The 20,128-nt window shown below is 40.9% G+C and overlaps 1 protein-coding gene across 38 annotated transcripts in view; it reads left to right on the top strand.

Annotated features, from left to right (window-relative positions):
• Window positions 1-1,174: 1,174 nt before the first annotated feature.
• CLASP2 (cytoplasmic linker associated protein 2) overlaps window positions 1,175-20,128 on the top strand; it is a 152,730-nt gene continuing 133,776 nt past the window's right edge. For all 38 annotated transcript variants that reach the window (XR_010433805.1, XM_064669297.1, XM_064669270.1 and 35 more), the window contains exons 1-2: window positions 1,175-1,502; window positions 11,715-11,793. Coding sequence is in view for 37 of the 38 variants with exons in the window: in XM_064669297.1 (XP_064525367.1) it covers window positions 1,308-1,502; window positions 11,715-11,793 (274 nt within the window). In the remaining variant the exon portion in view is untranslated. The remainder of the gene's footprint in view (window positions 1,503-11,714; window positions 11,794-20,128) is intronic.

Below are 20,128 nucleotides of genomic sequence, written 5' to 3'. Positions count from 1 at the left end.
TGAGCACCCAGGTGTTTGTTACGCAGCTCTGAAGGGAATAACCCATGTCTCTCTGGAGTGCTACTGAGCACCGGATGCCGGACCCCATTTTGCAGACAGCAGAGCTGCAGGTCCAACTGCGCTCGGCGTATCGGGATGGTTCCCCCCCTCACACCTGAGCACGGAGCAAGGCGAGAGAGGCTGCAGGGCATCGCTGGGCAAAGCCGGGACAGCGCTGGGAAGGGGAAGACAGGCAAGGAGGGAGGAAAGCACCCGAGCACCCCGGCACCTTTCGCACCGCTTCCCCTGTTTCTCCAACACTTCTCCATTCTCCCCAGGGCACCGGGCTGGCACCGCGGCGAGCAGCGCATGCGCCTCCCGCCGCCGCCGGACACGACCCGCAGGGGTCTGGCCGGGGCAGTCGGCGGGAGGGCGTGCTGTCCATCCGTCCGTCCATCCACCCGTCCATCCCATCCCACCCCGCCGCAGCGCGGGGCGGGACGCGCAGCCCGGGCGCGCGCTCTCCCAGGGGAAGCGGGAGCCGCGGCGGGAGGCGGGGCCGCGCGGGCCACGCCCGGTGTGTGTCCGCCTGGCGCCGGCCGGGGCGGCAGCGGCGGCGGGAGGTGCAACTTCAACGGGACGGAGGCGGCGCCGCCGCGGCAGAGCCCGGTGGGGGGAGGCGCGGCGGAGCGTGAGCGGCTCCGAGGGGGACTCGCCTGGTCCGGCCCGCAGTGGAGGGGAGCGAGAGGCGCTGAGACCCGCCGCGGCGAAAGTTTGGGAGGCGCCTCGCGGGCGGGCAGGAGGGGCCGGAGGCCGCGGCGCCAGGAGCATGAGAGGTCCGCGCCGGCCTCGCCGGTGCCCGTGAGCGGCGGCCCAGGAATCGCTCCTCCCGCGGGAACCCCCCGAGCCCGCGGCCGGGGTGCCTGCGAGCCCCTCCAGCCGCAGCGCCTGTTCCCGGGCTCGATTTCCCGTCCCCTGGCGGGGGAAGAGGAGGGGCGGCGGCGGGAGCCCTGCCGGGATCCCTCGGGACGGCGCGGAGGCGGCTGGAAAGCCCCGCGCCCCAGTAGGCGGCTCCCGCCGAGCCCTCCGGCCGCCGCAGCCCCGCGCTCCCTGCCCGCCGGAGGGTTCGCCCTGCGGGGAGAGGAGGCGGCCGCCCGTGTGCGCATGGGGGCGGCGGGCGCGGGGCCGGGGCGGAGAGCGACGGGAGAGGCTCCATGAGGACGGCGGCCCTGTCTCTCCCCCCTCCGCCGCCCGCCCTGCCCTGGCCGCGCTCCCGACCCTGAGGCCGCTCGCTTCGTCTCCGAAAAACTTTTCCGCAGCGTCCGAAGATGGAGCCCGCCGGTATGGATTATTTCTGCGACCAGGTACAGCAGAAGGACGTGGGCCGCAGGATGCAGGTCGGCCAGGAGCTGCTGGAGTACCTGAGCGACCCGGCGAGGTCCCCCGATCTGGAGCAGGACCAGCAGCGCCTGGATAAAGTGATCGACGAGTTAACAGCGTGGGTCAACTCCAGTAATTTTAAGGTAAGGCTGCTCGGCGGGGCTTGGTGCGGGAAGACCATGATTCATCATGGTAGGGGAGGTTCAAAACCCCGGATTACTTTTTAATCAGGTAAGAGCAGAAATAAAACTACATTTGTACCAGTTTTATCCCTTCCTCCACAAAGGGAAATTCCAAAATTTTGAAAGGGTGGTTAATGTTTACTTGTTTCTATTCCTCTGTCCTAAAAGAAGCAGTAATGGGTTTTTTGGTTTTGCTTTTATCATTGGCTAAACGGTGTTTTGGTTTTGTTTTGTTGGTTGTTTTGTTTTTACACACAACGTTAAAGAAGCACACCCGCAACTGTAATACTCGAGTTGTGTTTCTTATTCAGAAACAAGATAGGTGATGATTATTTTTTTTCAGTACCACTCCCATTCCGGGGTCTCTGTACTTGGGTGTAATGTTTCATGGGATTGCCATCGTTTTCTGCAGGCCGTAAAGAGTGGTGTTTCACGGGATCTGTATCACGCTGTGTTGTGTTTCGTATGGTTTTAATGAATTATTGGCTTCTTGGGGTTCCCATTGTAAGTTTAAAGTTGTTCATATCGTCTTTAGGTGACTTTCCTGTACGTGGGAAGTACTACGGTGTCTTTACAGCAGCCCGATGATGACTCACGTTTCGCTTTTTTCTGTGTGCGTGTGTCTTTTAGGCTGAGCCGCAGGGAAGCAGCGGTCGCGCCCGCACGCACAGTGTAAAGCTCGCGAACTGTTCTGACGTCGGTCAGCCGATAAGGCGATTGACAGCTCACTTTTATTGCCAAGGACGATCGTGTTCGCACGGGCGGTTTTGTAAATTTCTTTTTTTTTTTTTTATTTAATTTTTTTTTTTCCACCCTTCCCCCCCCCCCCCTCGCGGTGCGGCCGGGGCAGGTCCGCGCCGCCGCCGCCTGAGGGCGCTGCTGGGCCGCGCTCGGGCCAGACCCGCCCTGCCCGGCCCTCCTCTGCCTTCCCGGGCCACTCGCACTTCGGACCTTTAAACTCCCTGCCACGAGCTTATGGTCGGGCTTTTTCTGTTTTCCGACACTCAGGAGGCGGGCGTGGGGCAGTATGTTCCTGAAACGGGTATATTTTATTTTTTTTTTTCCCTCCGTTGACTTTACAACGCCAGGTTGGGTTTTGTTGTTTTTTGGTTTTTTGGGTTTTTTTTTTGGCACGTAGCGCTTCTGAGTTTGAGCTCTGAAAATAAATAAGGCTTAACTCCCATTTGCGCATACGATTTGTTTATTTTGGAAGCGTGTTTGTCGTTAAAGGTCAGGTTAGCTTGAGGAAATAACGTGTGTTGGACAAATACAATTTATTCGCCTTTAAATTCATCATCTGAGGACAGTTGTTGGGGGTAATTGATTACTGCGAAGCCTAGACAGATCTTTAAAAATACCCTTCTGCTTGAAGAGGGCTATCTACTTACTTAAAAGCGTAACGTAAAAGTCTCTTTCTGGACTTGTAATTTGGCAGAATTGGGCATTAATACTGGAAAGTTGCTTTTCGAAGTGAATTTTTCATAGTGTAAGACATTTTGCTTGTTGTTGATGTAAGGTGGCAGAACTCCTTAGCTGTTAGGATTTTGGGATGAATGAGGACTACTCAGTACTCCACAAGCCTCAGTCACGGAATCACAGAATAGTTGGGGTTGGAAGGGAGATCAGCTAGTTGAACCCCCCTGCTAAAGCAGGTTCACCTATAGCAGGTTGCACGGAATCACAGCCAGGCAGGTTTTGAATATTTCCAGAGAAGGAGACTCCACAACCTCTCTGGGCAGCCAGCCTGTTCCAGTCCTCTGTCACCCTCAAAGTAAAGGAAGCTTTCTGTCATATTCAGATGGAACTTTCTGTGTTTCAGGTTGTATCTGTTGCCCCTTGTTCTGTCACTGGGTACCACTGAAAAGACTCGTGCAAGATGAGTGTATTACAAGTTCTAAGGTTTTAAGAAACAGCTTACATAATAGTGAAAGTATTTTTGTTATCTCTTTTCTATGTCCGCTTACTGGTGGCTCTCTATACATACAACGTTCTGTTTCAAAGCGTGTTGTAGGCATTATATTAATGGCAACAGCACAACATATTGGGTGTTTTGCTCATGATCAATTCCAGTGTTCCTGGCTGCAACTGCCAGCATGTGCTGCTTGAAAATGAAAATGAAAAATACCTGGAAAACTGGTTTGTGTCTTGCAAGTGTTTTTTTTTCTTATGCAAGCAGACATGTAACACGTTTAAATGTTACATCTTAATTTGTTATTAAACTTGGGACCTGAACAATATAGAGGAATGACTGCCACAGGCTTCTGAGTATTCTCAAGAAAAATACCGGTGATCTGTTTTGGGTTACTGTATTTTTAATAAGTTGTTGGTCACCCTTTCCTTTACTGAGGAATGGATACGTAGAGCACTTGGACAATTCTGCTTATCATCTCTTTCTTCTTGTATCTTGCTAAAGGTCTTAGAGGTCTTCAGAGTTCCAAAGTAATGAATCCTTCCCTGTTGACTTAACTGGCCATAGCACAAGCAGTGATAATGGCTGTAGACTGGCTTATTTATCAGAACTGCTGAACTAGATGAATTGGAGATGCAAGTGGGGAATACTGGAGAAAGTTTTGAAGGGGAGCATTTTTCCACTCTTGGTGATGGGTATGGATAATGAGGGGATAACTAATGTGACTTGCCCAGGTTGTGCCATCTTTCCTTCTGTATGAAAGCTGTTCTTGCATGCTGTGTGCTCTGCTGACCATACTGGAAAGCGAAGCGGCATGATCTGGGAGCTCTATCGCAACTCCTGCCTGTAAAGAGAAAACCTTCTATGATATGCCACTCTAGAAAGTTTTTGGCTCACATAATCAGAAAGAAGAGGATCTGGAGGGAAATGGGAGGACTGATTTGGCAGACTTGATAATAACTGGGAAAAAAAGAGAATAGGTGTTCAGTAAACAAGTTGGAGTTAATGATCTTTAAGGTCTTTTCCAACCTAAATGATTCTGTTATTCTAAGTATGGACTTGTTATGAGCAAGGTTGAATTAACTCGTCTCGAAAAGATTTTGGCCAGAAGGTGTGTGTAATTTAAACTGTTATTGTGGATCTCATTAGAATGAAAGAATTCCTCACTGAACTGAAAATTGTTTGCTTGGTGATCTGGTTTATTTAATATTGGTTGGGACTGACCTCTCTTCTCCTACAATATAGGGCTTTGGTTTTTTGGGTATCTGTCAATCCCTGTCCCTCCTCCCCGACTGTTTTGCGAAGGGTGTGAGGAATAGGAGTAATTAAATTAAATACAAAGTATAAAAAGTTGAGTGATGGTATTATTCTGCTCATATTCGTTCTCCTCAAGCTCTGAAATACTTGGCAATCTCAGAAAATTGGAACAGTGCTAATATTTGCATTCAGACTCTGCAGTGAACTTCAAGCAGTAAATTAATTCCCCCTTCTGAGGTTATGGCTACTGATTGATATTTGCTGGTGTTACTGGGTTAACCTGGATCTTCATCTGTGTATACATGAGTTTTGATTAATACATCTCTTATTTCTCTCTTGTACTTGATAGTTACTTGAAATAATTACAGTATTATCTAACTGTACAGTCTGGTGACTCAAACTGTTCTGTGTCTGGAAATCTGTTTTGAACTTCTGCTGAAGAGATGTGGGATGGAGAAATACTGCTTTTCAAGTAGAGCCTTGCAAACCTACTCATCACTGTTAGCATATTGTAAGTTTTTTTTAAATTAAATAGTTACCCTCATAAAAATTATTTTTTGAGCAGTAAAGCCACCTCTTGGTTCTTTATGCAAATCAAACCTGATTTGCATAAAACCCCATGGTAGTTGCTCAAGGTAATTTTATATAAAAAGAGTAATTAGGAATGTTTGTGACTGTGAGTCACCTTTGAATTTCCTGCCTTTGTGGTCAATATATGAGTTTTTATTCCTCAGATGCAGTAGAAAAATAATTAATGATTGCTAGTTTTATGTCAGAGCAGCAGTTTGTTTGCCATGGAAAGAAGAAAATCGTATTTCACACTATCTGTTTCTGATAGTGTGGATAATATGTTTCTTTGAGGCGAATCCTTGGAATTATCTTTTATTCTATGCTTCCTGCAAGAGTGAGATTTTTCTTAGCTTTATTTGTCTCAACACCAAATACCAAAAGATACTAACATACCAATAATGTTACTGCCCCATTTTTGCATTTTCTTGGTTTGGCAAGTATTGATTTTGGTTTGTCTTCAGTTCAACAGAAGGCCAGCAGGAGGAGCTTTCAATTTCCAGAAAGGAGGAGTCGATGTGAACTGTAATTGTGCAAATAGTTAAAGACAGGCGATTAGAATGGTTGTCTGAAGTTCTTGCAAAGAGATAGGAGCAGTTGTAACTTCATGGACTACATGTATATGTGCTAAGTGCAAGCTAGAATTTAAAATTATTTGAACAAAGTAGAGATACTGAGATCTGAAAAAAAAAGGAGAGTTCAGAGATAAGAAATGTGAGGTTGTACATTTCAGTACAAATAGATGAATGCACAAATGCAGGATGTGGGGTATGTGATTAAGTAGCAGACCTTAGGAGGAAAATGTGTGGGTTATTTTGGATCTGAAGTTGAACACAAGCCAACATATGCTACACAAAAGGCAAATGCTGTAGGGAATTGTAGGACTGTAACTTGCAGGACAGAGAAATGGAATAAAAGAGGACCCACCTAAACCTTTATTTTTCAGTTACTATATAGATCCTGGTATTTCCTTGGTCTTTGTCAGTAAATAGTGGTAATTTAAATGTCTTTGGAGGAGAAATGTTTGACTTTGAGCTCTTTGCTGAATTTCATTCTTCCTTTCTTCAAGTTATTTGTTTGATCTTGGCTATGTGGGAGTTAATTCCCTTATTCCTATATAACGAGAACGTGGTTTGATCTGTCCACGTATGAATCCAGTTTTACTTTTAAAGCTCAAGGATTCAATTCTGTCTTGAGTAATAATTACTGGTTTTTTTCATATATTACGTATGTCCTGTTCATGGAATGTTAAATCAGCTGTTGAGTGAAGCAGATCTCCAGAAGACAAGGGACACTAGCAAGAAGTTTTAATTATTTTAAGTTTAATTAAAACCAGTTTTGTCTGGTCTTTAATTAGGAATGTGGCATATGTAGTCTCAAAGACTCGGGCATCTCCTCCAGAGGTGGAATTGACAATTCTCAGTTGTTTTGCAGCTTCAGTTTGTGTTACCCAGCCTAAGTGTAGTCCCTGTTGAAATAGCAGCTCTGCTGCCCCTGTGGCCAGGAGTTCTCTGTCATTCTTGAGGCAATTAACTTTTTGTTGATGTTGAATTCATTTTCCGGTGTTTCAGCAAGCTGATTTGACTCCTGTTACCGGAGGTTTAAGTGTATCAGATCAAATATACCTGCAAATCGAGAGGGGTAACAGCAGTGTCCCTTTTAGCCTCTGGTTTGATTGATTTGGGCATGAATAGAGACCCTTTCCAAGGTCTGTGCAGTGTGTAAGAGGAGAGGTGCATCCTTCAGAGTGGAACTCTCAGCAGTCAGTGCATGTGAGCTGTACGTCGTCCAATCTGCGTTTTTAGCGGCATTGCTGATTCAAGCAGTTTCTCTCCCTGGCCGCAGAATGGGGATGGTGCGTCATTCCTTCCTTGCTCTGAGGCGAGTGCTTGTGAGGCTGCACAGTAAACAGGCTTGGGGAAGAGACCTGGCTGAGAAGATGCTTTCTCTTTGTTCATTTGTCAGGCTGGTTTCCTAAAGTGGGTTACCATTCAGCTGCATGAATGCGTTTCTCTCCACAGTAGAAGAGCTGGTGCAGAGGTAGGAGTAAGTAGCAGAGAATGGGGATCACTGTATGTTTAATACAGTTTAAATAAAAGGAAGTGGGAAAGGAAATAAGAGACCTTGGGCACAAAAATAATTTTATTCTTCTGGAAGAACGAAGTCCTAAAATAAAGGGGTTTTTGTTTTGCTCCATCAATACGCTTCAAAAGGCTTTTGAGTATAATTTTCTTTTGGGAGAAAAAAGCTTTCTTTTTTTTTCAGTATTTATTATTATTTATAAATACCATACATCTCATTTGTCTTGCCACTGCTTTTAAAGAGGCTCTCTTGTCACTTTTTTCACTGCAGCACATGAAGTTTAAGCCAGACAGTCTCAAGAGGAAAACGGCTTAAAATGTCGAGTGTTGCTGCATTGTATACTTTAGTTTTATGTTCACATCTTCGGAACAATACCTATGAAAAATTTATGACAATAGATAAGAGAGGAACATTTAATGTACATGTAAAGCAAACTGTAGATATTCCTGTAATGTCTACAGTTCAGGATCAAGCTGGAGGCAGTACATGAATTTTGTAATACTGATCACTGTATTGTCCACAGAATACAGAACAGTTTGGAGATCACGCTTTCAGTCCCTATGCAAGTCACTTTGAAGGTAATGAGAAATTTTGAAATAACAGAAGGTTGTAAACATTTTTTTCCAGTAACCATTTTGAGTTCTTCAGAATTGGCTAAATGTTTCTTAATTAGTGCGAGGTGAGGGATGATGGGAATGTTAAAGTTCCCAACTTGGGGAAAGGGCATTAAAACATATTTTCATTTTTTTATAAGCTTTAAAATTTTTATGAGAGCATTATGTTTGCTTTTTCTGGCTACAGTACAGGAGAGGTCAACATAACATGGACCTCCCAGAATTCTCCCTGTCAGGAAGGTCCTCTGAAGAGGCCAAGTCTTTTCAGTGGAGAAATACACTCATCAGTGTCTGGATAAACATGGGCAATTCATTCAGCAATCCTCTGGTAGTGTAGGTACTTAGATTGCAATGCTGAAATGTTTTGTGGTTGGTCCTCACAGGAGAATTGTGAAGGGAAGATTACCAGAAGAAGAAGTTTGGTAGTCTCTACCCTTTGTGAGGCAATGCAGGTTGCATCTGATGTGTATTTTTAACAGTAGCGAATCTTGGATACTCTAGAAGACTCTTACCTTGTTGATAGTTTCAAAACATTGTTTTGAAGTGAGTAACCTTGCATTTTTAGATAAAGGAGTCTCTACGTTTGATAATGAACTTGGACTCAAGTTGTTGAGCTTGAAGACTTTGTTAGATTACCAGCAATTCTGTCTCTCTCCTTGCAATGTGATGTGATATATGTTAAAATAAAATACACACTATTGGAATTAGAAATGTGTCATTTGTACCCTTGAAGATGAAAGAAGCAAGGGAATGGAAATAATGCTTTCTTGTCAGCTAAAATAAGTATAGATGATATGTGGTACCTTCAGCAGCTGGGACTGCAGTTTTGGCTGTTGTCAGCAGAGGCAGCTGCCCAACTGCTGGTAGGTGGCAGGGAGAATGGAGTCTGAAGGTGACATGGTGGGACTGAAAAGCCACATGGGTTGAAGAAATGACCCAGGAAAACAAAAGCTTCCTTCTGCCCATGGAACCAGGGGCACTTTTTTGTATCTGTGTAAGCTTTTGTCTTAAGGGAGGAAATGGAATATGAGTAGATCTCAGAAAAGTGGGCAAGGGGGATAGAGTTGGACTGGGAAACAGTAAAGGGAGCAAAAAGTGATTGAGCATCCTGTGCAATAGGAGAGCAGAAGTGTATCCAGGAAGATGAGTAGAGAGAACTAAGAATATGGAACTTTAAGAAGCGAAGCACAGGTGACTGCATGTTTTTATATCGTGTTGAGCTACTTGCAAGGTGCTTGAGATTACTTGAGAATTGAGAATGTGCACTTTTGGTCTTGGCTGACAATACATTAGAAAAAAATCTCCTGAAGTTCTTGCATATGTCTTGTTCCAGCACTGCAGGGCTGGAACAATGCTTGTTCTTGCAGGGCGTAGTTGTTTGGCATGCTCTTTTCTGTTTGTCAGTAATTGTTAGTGATACCACAGCTGTCCCCATGGTGACAGGAAGTGCAGTGCCTTAACTTCATTCTTTGGAGTTGCAGATAGTAACCTCCATAATTACCCCATTAGCTTCTCATGACTACTTCACAGATTGTGATCTGCAGAATCTGTATTTCCATGTACAATATAGAGATCCTATGACAAGGGCATTCATATTAAGGTCATTTGGCAACTTAATGCAACTAGAGATGGTTTCCTGGTAGTGTCCTGCCCCTAGATGGCCCCCACAGGCATGGGAAATTACAGAATCACAGTAAGCATGCATGGTTTGGTTTGAAGAACAGTATTTCTTTTCCTAGTGAAAACAGAGGTTACCAGAGAAGAGCAGGGGCAGTTCTGGAAAGCATGTGTAGAAAGAGAGCTGGAAAAGGAACAAGCTGCAGAGCAAGAATAAGTTCAATTACTAATCACTGGTTCAATTCATAATTGCATTTTGTTTGAAACATCTTGATTTCACTGAAGAGTCTGGTCCTTTTTTATACAGAACAGCTAAAATATTTCTCAGTTGGTTTGGCAATTTTGTTGTGGTCTGAGAAGTCAAGGATGGTCCTTAACACTCAGTTGTTAAAGAACAACTCAACAACTAACCACCTCCAGTTCAAATGAGCCTAAATTTCTTTTCCCCTATGAACCTTAAAAGCAGTGTTTAAATGCTTCAAACAATAGTGAGCTGATGAATCAGTCTCAACATACAAAGGCTCTTTCTAGGCAGCAAGCAGAAGGCTTAATGAATGCAGAGTAAGAAATAAATCCATTGATTTTAATCCCAGAAGGCATTCATCCCTCACTGAAGCTGGTGGGGAAAGAGCAATGATGCTGGTGAAAGGTTTTTCTATTGATAGTGGAGAGCCCATGTTGCTAAGTGTCTCAGAGTTTGGAACCTCTTCGTTGCAGATCAGTTCTGCCCCAGCTTAGGATTCTTTTTTTTTTTTTTTGAATGCTGCTCATGTGGCCCCATATAACTTGTTAAGGGCTGCTTGAATACTGCACAGATGATACCTACCAGAAGATGCTGGAACTCAGAGCATTGTGTATCAAAGCAGAGACATGTTAAAACCAATTTACAAAACTAGTAAGACATAGTTAACTTGCTATACTCTGTAGTTGTGTGGTTCAGCTGACTTGTAATGTGGAATGAGAATCAATGTTGTAGCTAGAGCAGTTTTACATTAGTTCAGCTTGTGGTCATATCATACTTTCTTACTCTCCAGATATTGTGACTTTTCATAGCTGTTATCTTTCTGAAGTTGCAGACCATAGAGAACTTTGTATGAGCTACAGATCACACATGCATGCCTTGCTGTTTTTAAGTTTCTGAGCAGCACTTGTTCAAAACAGTAGAAATCTTCCAGACAGATTTTAGAAAGACAATCAAATGTGTGGAGAAGAGTGAGAGACTCTGTAACCTTCATAGAAGGAAAGGCTGCTGTTCATGGGCAGCAAATTGAGTTAACTACAAGATGTGAAAATGCAAGTTGTGGTGTTCCTAATGAACTATTATAGGAAATTAAAAATGAAATCTTGGAGCAATAGGTAGGATCATTAACAGTGAAAAATGTGTCCTGACATTAAAGTAATTCAGTCTAACTGATAATTTCTGATCGTGTTTTTGTGTCTATATTAGTGGGTATTGTCCTGTCATCCAGCTTCCCATAGATGGGAAATTCCTCACAGTTCCAGTAGTATTTTGAATTTTTTTCTGTTTTGTTTTGTTGGTTTTTTGGTTTTGTTCTTGTTGTTGTTTTTGTTTGCTTTAATTTTTATTTTTTTAATGAACAAATGAGAACTAAAGCTTCCCAAGCTTAACAAGCAGGTGGACAAATGGTACGGTCTGAACTGCTAAGGAAAACAGTATTAGCTTCTGTCAGTTATTTTCTTTTGGGAGTTTGGAAAATGATGTAATGACCTTAGTGGATGAGCTAAGTAGCCAGATTGAAATAAACTCTAAGCATCTGGGAAACCTACTAAACCTTGGTTTTGTCTGGGCTTTGTAGCTGAAAATACAAAACCACTGGATTTCTAATATTTTTTTTTCTTGTTTAAGACAAGACCTGAAAAATCTGAACTGCTCTGCTATATGTAAATAAACTTGATCCATTACAAACATATTCTGATAACTTTGTCTTAAGAAAAACTTTGAAGGAATTATCAGCTCTTTAATTGAAACTTTAATTTATCTTTGGGTTAAGATACAGTCTTTCAGAATGCTTGAATTTATATGTCTAATTTATGTGAAATATATTCTAAAAAATTCTTTAGTGATCAGTTTTATAACATGTTTATAATATATTTTTGTTTCACCAGGTAGCACTACTGGGATTAGATGTTTTAGGTGCCTTTGTCGACAGACTATCAGGACGCTTTAAAGCCTATATAGGAACTGGTAAGTGAAGTATAACTTCTTTAAGACCAAAAAGTAAAAGACACTTTCTCCCTCACCCTTAGCAGCTGAAGTAGAACACGTTGAAAACTTTCTGAGCTAATTATAATATACTGGTAGGCATTTTACTGATGTTGTTGGAATTGCAATAATTGTATAGTAACATATCATGATTCACTTGTCATGCAGTCACTGATTTCTCTGTGGCTGGGATTTTTTAAAGATTCCAGGAATGTGTTTTCAGTAATTAGTTTCATGCTGTGTGGTTGCTAACCACTCCCTGAGATAGTCATCTAAAAATTACATCTAAAATTTACATCTAAAAATTACATTGAAACGTGTTATCTTTGACTTGTGTTAAAGATGGAAGGTTTTATTTGCAGACCACTTAAATCAGAGCCTTATGTCTGCTGAAGCCTGTAGTCTCCCAGGATTATGTGGTCCACCTCCTGTTAGATAACGGACTGTAGCCTTTAGTCGTATAAAGTTATTACGGGATGAAAGAAAAGTACTGACTGTTACTCCTGTGTGAAATGTTTACTCGAATGAACTTCAAATTAAGAGATCCACATGTGCCTGAGCGTGAGACAGTTGTTCTGGGAGGTACAAGCAAGCTACTCTGCTCAACTCATTTTACTGCTGTCCTTGAAAGGAGATAATGATATTAGGGCAATAACATTGATGTTATATTGCTGGCTATTTTTAAGAGAAGTTTCTAACTTAATGTCCTTTTTCAAAATTTTTGTGAGTTACCTTACGTCATGCTCCCAGATCCCCAGATATCTCAAATTGTCTGTCAAAATGCTAAGCTTTGTCTTCTTTCCATATCTGCTTTTATAGAGTGCTGCAGAATTTGTGTCTATTCTGTGTCAGAGTGTTTTTCTTTGGCTGGTTAATTTTGTATTGGAGTGGTGGAAGAGAACTGGAGGCATACTGTGCTATGCACAATATTGATTTCTGAATAGTCTCCATTTATAGCTACAAACACTGTTAGGCTTCAGAGTTTCACTCTGTTTTGATTTCTAATTTAGTGGTGTGTAGGACTTAAAATTACAGTAACTTTATTAAAAGTTGGAAAGCTTTTAATTTCTTTTTAAGAATAAACTTTGAGAATAGTTTGAAAACACTATAATTTGTTGATATTTTTTGTAGTTTTTTGTCCCAGTAGTTAAGTAGTTTGAGATTATGAGCAAATTAAAGATTTACCTTTCAGTACTTAGTAGCATTTATATTAAAAAATCCAGAGTAGTGGCATTGAGTGACCATCAAAAGTGTAATATCAATAGACACCTGAAGCTGTGTATTACAGAAGTATTTTTTAGTTAAACTGAGTAGTAGTGCCTTCAACTGAAGTTGGTCCTCTGAGAATCTCCAGAATCAAGACCTGTAGAGTACATTGTGCTGAATATGCAAGTTACTGTTGTGCGTGATCAGCTTATATAAAAGCTTAACAGACACTGAAATGTTAGTTTTACTAAAGGCAGAAAACAATCTTTATTTTAGATGACTTTTTTAAAGATTCTCTTCAGTTGGTAGCTGTCTCTCCAAGTCTTATAACAAGACTGGGTTAATTTTCAGTGAAGCAGTAATACAAAAACTTTCATTTAAGTGTCTAGAGTTTGTATAACCTAGGGTTTATGAGAGTAATTAAAAGCACACTGGTGAACAAGAAGAGTGCTTCCTTCAACAAAACTTAAAGAACCAGCACTTTCCTAAATCATTTCTTGATCTAATAAATGTGAGTATATTATTTTTTGAAGACAAACATAACAGAACTTTCCCAGGCAATTTAATTATTGCTTTGAAATACTCAAACTATAGTTAACTTCTCACTTATTGCCGTAAATTACTGTAGGTACTTGCATTTTCACAGAAGATCAGGATTGCACCATGACTGTAGTGAAGGATGATGTATATGTAAAATACTTACTGAGTCTGTTCTCTGCCTTTTTAAAAATACAGTGAATCCTATTTTCTAGGTCAAGTTCCATTTCTATAGCTGTTTTTTTTTTTTTTAATAAACTACTGGCTTTTTGGTCATAAAAATACCTGGAGCCTTAAATGTATTTTTGTAATAAAGAATGTTACATTTTGGTGACCCTGAGATGTTTTTATTCGTGACTCAGATCTCAGTAAATGATGGAAGTATAATAACATATTACTGGACTATAGTGTGGCAAAACATATTCCACCCCACCCCACCTCCTCCAGTCCCGATTTAATTTCCTGTTCAGTTATGATGGGGATAGAGTAAAGAGAAGAACAACTAATGTGACTGAATATTCACCTCCATAAGCGTGACAGGCTTTTGCTGTGAAGTGAAAAACACAAATACTTTATTATTATTTCAATCTTTACAGCTACATTTGGGCAAAATCAATACAATAGTTGTAGGACAGATGTTTTCCAAAATTTCAAAGACCATGTTAATTATCTTTGTATTGAAGTATAATGCCTGATAAGAGACTTAAATCAGTTTCCTAGGCAACAGTCTAATGTTGCAGTAAATTTCTTCAGAGGTGTTATCCTTTTATGATTAACCACATTGCACATTCTCTGCAGCTGGCATCAGTGTCCTGGAAATCTGGACACACAAATTCAGAATCTTTCTTTTAGCACTTGCAGTTAAGATTCTTGAAAATACTTTGGAAGCAATAAATATCAGGGTATGTGTTCATTCATGAGATTATGTGTCTATATTCTAGGACAAATAAAGCAGTGTTTAAGTGTTACACCTTTTGATATTTAAAACTACTACTTGTTCTGTGATTAAAAGAGATTACATAAGAGTACATAATTACCCTGTCACAATCTCTTTTCCCAGGTGATGGCATATAAATAAGAGAATATTAGAATTATAGACGTATGTGTCCATGTGATAAAATTTCTGGGAAAAGTCTTTACACTTGTTTTCTAAAACAAGTGATGTTACTTTGCTCTCTTTGTTATTGTCAAAAGGAATGGGAAAAGAAAAATATCATGAAGGTATATGGAAACTGTTTCCATTTTAATGCAGAGTGTATTATCATGACATTTTTCTGCATATATTGAACTGAATACATTATATTGTTATATGTATACATATATGCATATATTCAATATATATATGAATATTGTCCTTTAGTCTATTATATGACTATATTGTCATTTGCTTTCACATGCAGCCTTACAAGATGTCACAAAATATATTTTGCTTATCTGCAAATTAAAAGAAATATATTTGACAGTTAAAAAGATCTAACACAGATACCAAGGTTATATTTGTGTATGTACATATATATGTGTAAGTGTGAAATAGGGAGACACATTTTACACAGAAAAACTCCATATGTAAATATGTGTGTATATGTTTAAAGTAATTTCAAATTCTTCTTACTGTAAAAAGAAAACACAGGGCAAAAATAATTTTGGAAGATAGTTGTAGTGCCGTATACTAATATGTGAAACCAATTTGAAGTGTTTAAATTTTTTACCAGGTAGCTTCAAGAAGTGTTGGAAAAACATTTAAATTAGATTCCTTGGAACAATTTCAATCTTCTCTCGAATTTATAAGCATGCAAGCGTGGCTGCTCATGGCCTGGATGGCTGAGCGCAGAGAGTGGTGGTGATTGGAGGTAAATCCAGGTGGTAACTGGTTTCAAGTGGTGTTCCTCAGGGCTCACTGTTGGGGCTGATTCTATTGAATATCTTTATCCATGATCTGTACAAGGGGATGGAATGCACCCTCAGTCAGTTTGAAGATTAGACCAAGTTGGGCAGGAGTGTTGATCTTGGTGGAAGGTAGGAAGGCTCTGCAGAGGGATCTGGAAAGGCTGGTTCAATGGGCTGAGGCCAGTGGTGTGAGGTACAACAAGGTCAAGTGCCAGGTCCTGTATTTGGGTCACAGCAACCCCATGCGGCGCTACAGGAAAAGGACCTGGGGTGCCTGAACATGAGCCAGCAGTGTGCTCAGGTGGCCAAGAGGGCCAGTGGCATCCTGGCCTGTATCAGGAGTCATGTGGCCAGCAGGACTAGAGCAGTGATTGTACCCCTGTGCTTGGTACTCGTGAGGCTGCACCTCAAATCCTGTGTTCAGTTTTGGGGCCCTCACTACAAGAAGGACATTTGAGGTGCTGGAGCAAATCCAGAGAAGGTGATGAAGGGCCTGCAGAAGTCTGATGAGAAGCAGCTGTGGATTATGTAGCCTGGAGAAAAGGAGGCTCGGAGGGAATCTGATTTCTCTCTATAACAACTTGAAGGTTGTAGTGAGATGGAGGTCAGTCTCTTCTCCCAAGGAACAAGCAATAGGACAAGAGCAAATGGCCTCAAGTTGCCCCAGGGGAGGTTTAGATTGGATATTAGGAAAAATGTCTTCATGAGAAGTGTTGTCAAGCATTGGAATAGGCTGCCCAGGGAAGGGGTTGTCACCATCCCTGGAGGTATTTAGGACATGTAGATGTGGCCCTGAGGGAGATGGTTTGTGGTGGCCTTGGCAGCACTGGGTTTAATGGTTAGATTTGATGACCTTAAGGGTCTTTTCTAACCTAAATGATTTTATGTTGCCTGATGTGTTTTAAAGCACTTGTGAGGCCTTGCCACATGCATTAATTTTTTGAGTGATTTGGATTAAAAGCATTTAGTACAAGAAGTACTTTTTTGAGGACACCCAAGTTGTAAATTTTTGCTTTTCCTCTTGCGTAATGGTTGAATTTTTTGGATGGAAAATACTTAAATGTGCAGTTTATTCAAGATGTGACTTTTCAATAAGTGGTTTTAATGTAGTATGGAGAAATGCTTTGAACATTCATGAAATCCGTGAAAAACAAAAATTATATTAGTCTGAGCTACCATGGATATATATAACATGTAGGAAAACCCTGGATATTCCAGTTTTATGGCCTGACAGATCTTTATTCTCATTTTTCATTTTTGTTAATTTCATTAAAATGAATTGAGACTAATGGCATGTTCTGCTGGGGATTCAAGGTTACAAATGCTTGCAGAACACATAAACATAAAACCTGGAATAATTAGGTTGGAAGGGACCTTTAAGATCATCTGGCCTATGTCTTTGCTTTAAATATGGCTAAGCTCAGGTGTAGAAAACTTTGAAATGAAATCAAATAATTCAAGAAATTGAGTTGCTCAGGTAACGTAAAGCAAGCTTTTTTTTTTTATGTATGTGAAAGAAGTCCTGTCTCAAGGATGCCTTGTTGCATCTAAATGCAAGTCATGTGTTTGTCTGATATTGCTGTTTCATTTTATAGCTTATTGACCTCAGGAAAAGCCGTTTTGCATTGTTGTAGGATTTTCTTAATAAAATGCAGACAATTTCATATTTTTTTTTTTTAGAAAAGGCTTTTAGAGGACGGTCCATTATTTGTATTTTTTTCCTCCATAACATCTGCTTTTATATTTTCAAATGTATTAAAAATATGAACTTACTGCAGCATCTCAGAAGTCCTTAAATTTTCTTTGGTTCCCTCTACAGTTAATGGTCACAGCTAATGGTCATAACTGATTTAAGCTGCAACTCCTTTTCATCTTGGTGACAAATTCTCTAAAACTTTAATTAAAAAAAAAAAAAAAGAAAGAATCTATGCAGCCTTTCAGTGCTTTTTTTTCTGTCCTGACTGGCTAGCACTGAAATTTTTTTAGTAGTGAGGATGAATTTTTCCTGAAGCGATCCATGTTTGAGTGATAGGCTGTGATTCAAAGTACCAACTGCTTGCTGCCCATGGAGTTTTGACTGTATGACACCTAGAAATGAAGTGCTGCTAGATCAGAGTAGAGAAATCCTAGCCTTTCTTGGTTTCTGTAGGATTCTAATTAATATTAGTTCTCTAAAAAACCTAGCCTAGATCTTAGCCTAGAGCTAAGAATATTTCAGAAGATGGCATGAACATTTTTTCTTTACCTTCTGGTTTTCTTTCTAGTCTAATACATCTCTTGCAATTCTCTTCTCATATTCCCGAGACTGACACCTTGATAGATTCATGAATGTATCATATTAAAAAATGTGTTTGTTTTTTCCCCTCTGCTACTGATGATGAAAAGTATGTCTCATTAATCTCATTAATGCTTTTCTTAATTAGCTCCTAGAGACCCCAAGAAGCTCATTATTAATGTCTGAGATGGCTTTTGATTGAACTGACTGTGACCTGGACTTTATATTGAGGAGGGGAGCAGTGAGGACCTCTCTGAGAGTCTGCTAATGGTGCTTTGCTTAGAAGTAGCCCTTGGCCATGTGGATCTGTCAGACTCAGCCTGTTGGTGGCCCCGTAGGAGCCCCTGTAGGATTCCATTATCTCCTGTGCATCTTGCCCAGAAGAACAGAGACTGCTCTAATTGCGGAGGCAGCTGTTTCCTTCCCTCCTTTCTAATGACAGCTGTTCAGTGCTGCTGCCTGAGCTGGCAAGGTTTCTGAGGAAACGAGGAAGATATTGCTGCCTAGATTTAATCTGTTTCTGTCCTCAAAGACTTTTCTTTTTAGTAGCAGAGTTTTTACCAACACTGATGATGTTTCCTCGTTAAAGATTCTTACTTGCTTAATGCCTTTTTGCAAGTCTTTGTGGTAATGTAGTATCTAAAGTTGGTTCTTAGAAAGGGATAGATGTGAGACTTAAAATGGGCACAGGTATACAAAGAGCAGATATAAGTAGTCAGGAGAGAAGAAAAAGCAGTAATAGAAACTGAAAAGCTCCAGAAGGAACTCTTGTTAAAGTTTAACAAAAGGTTTGTGCTACCTATGGCATTCTTTGCTGCATGGGTCATATAGTTAAGCTGTTAAGGTTTGAAAAATACATTGAGTGCCACACTAGGCACTGACTTCTGTGATTTACTTGTTTTATCATCCTCAGTCCTGGTAGAGGAAGTAAATTTTTAATCTCTCAAAGCTGTATTCTGACTTGAAGAGTGGTTTTGGACTTAACTCATGCATCTAGTGTCCAACTAGTGGTGATAAAATTATTATGTGAATTTGTATAAAAAGAAAATTTGTTTAGGTTTACCAAGCCAAGAGAAGGAAGACAATGGAAAAAGAAGCTGATGGGATAATAACCTTTGTTAGGGATATAATAGAAAGTAAAAAGGAATAAGTAACAGATTAGATGTAAATAGAAGGTAAATCTGGTCGAATCAGTGTGCTATAGAATATTTTTACTAACAATTTTAAATTTTTTTCAGTAATCAAAACATGTAAAACTGTGGTACAACAATGTAGAAATCTTAACAGACAAACCTCAGGAGTGGTTGGAAGCAGTAGGAAGCTTTGGCAATATCCTAAAATGTGGCAAAAAGGCAAGTTGGAATATAATGCTTCGCCAAAAACATACAGCAACTGTAAAAGGAATCATGGTCTCCTAAATTTACTCAGCATACTAGCAGAAATAAATACCAGAAATAAAGATGTCATATGTTATTATGTATGCTCCTACTTCTCTTTCCTCACCTTTCTTTTAATTCCAGCATCTATTTGAGGAGGCAGAGCTGTTGCTTTCATGTAATAGCACCTGGCTTACCTTGATGTAGAGCGAAAGCCTGTGTTGCACTGTCATCCCTGATGCTCAGCTGTAATTGCTGCTTTGGGCTTAGGTGAGGTTTCTTATGAGAACTCAAAAGATCCTTGTGCTCTGTGATTTTTGACTGGGCAGGACTACAGAGGCACAAGGAGAAGCCATGAGACTTAGAGCTGGGACAAGAGAAGTGTGATGAGCAAAACAAGATGCTGGGATGGACCCAGGTGTTTCAAACATTGTCAGAATTTTTTAGGTAGGAACATGTGTTTCTCACTCATTCATAGGCAGGACATCTAATATGATTTCAGCTATTTTTCACTGTAGTTCTCCCTAGACATGCCTTAACATTTGGAGAAAAAGTGATAAAGCCACGAGGAATTCAAATTGAAATATGTTTGGTGAAGTTCCCATTCTAGTTGAGCGTTTTGAAATTTGATCAATAGACAACCAACTTCAAATAATTTCCTGTTGGAGCTTATTCTCACAGAAAAGATGAACTACCAAACTGAAAACCAGCTGGTGGTTGCCAGCATTCAGCAGCCTAATTTCATTTGTCTTGTGCAAACAGAATATATCATGTTTTGTATGGGGTCTTACAGAAACTTGAGATTTAGGAGGAAAAAAAAGCCAAGCCTGCAGACATTTGGGCCCTTCAACAGCTCCTACAGCCAGTTGTCCTTTGCCTGAGCTCCACAAGTGACAAGTGTTCAGTAGCTGTGCACACTGAAGTCTGCAGGCTGTGTCATAGCTTAGTTTAACTCGGTGACCTCATCTCTGTTCAGCAACTTCTAGGAGCTGTTCTCTGTGCTTGCCTCAGTGATCTGAGCGGAGCCCTGGTATCT

Source organism: Pseudopipra pipra, chromosome 1, assembly GCF_036250125.1.
Source record: "Pseudopipra pipra isolate bDixPip1 chromosome 1, bDixPip1.hap1, whole genome shotgun sequence".
Classification (NCBI taxonomy): domain Eukaryota; kingdom Metazoa; phylum Chordata; class Aves; order Passeriformes; family Pipridae; genus Pseudopipra; species Pseudopipra pipra.
Note: the sequence above shows the minus strand (reverse complement) of the source record. Positions and strands in the feature narration are given on the sequence as shown.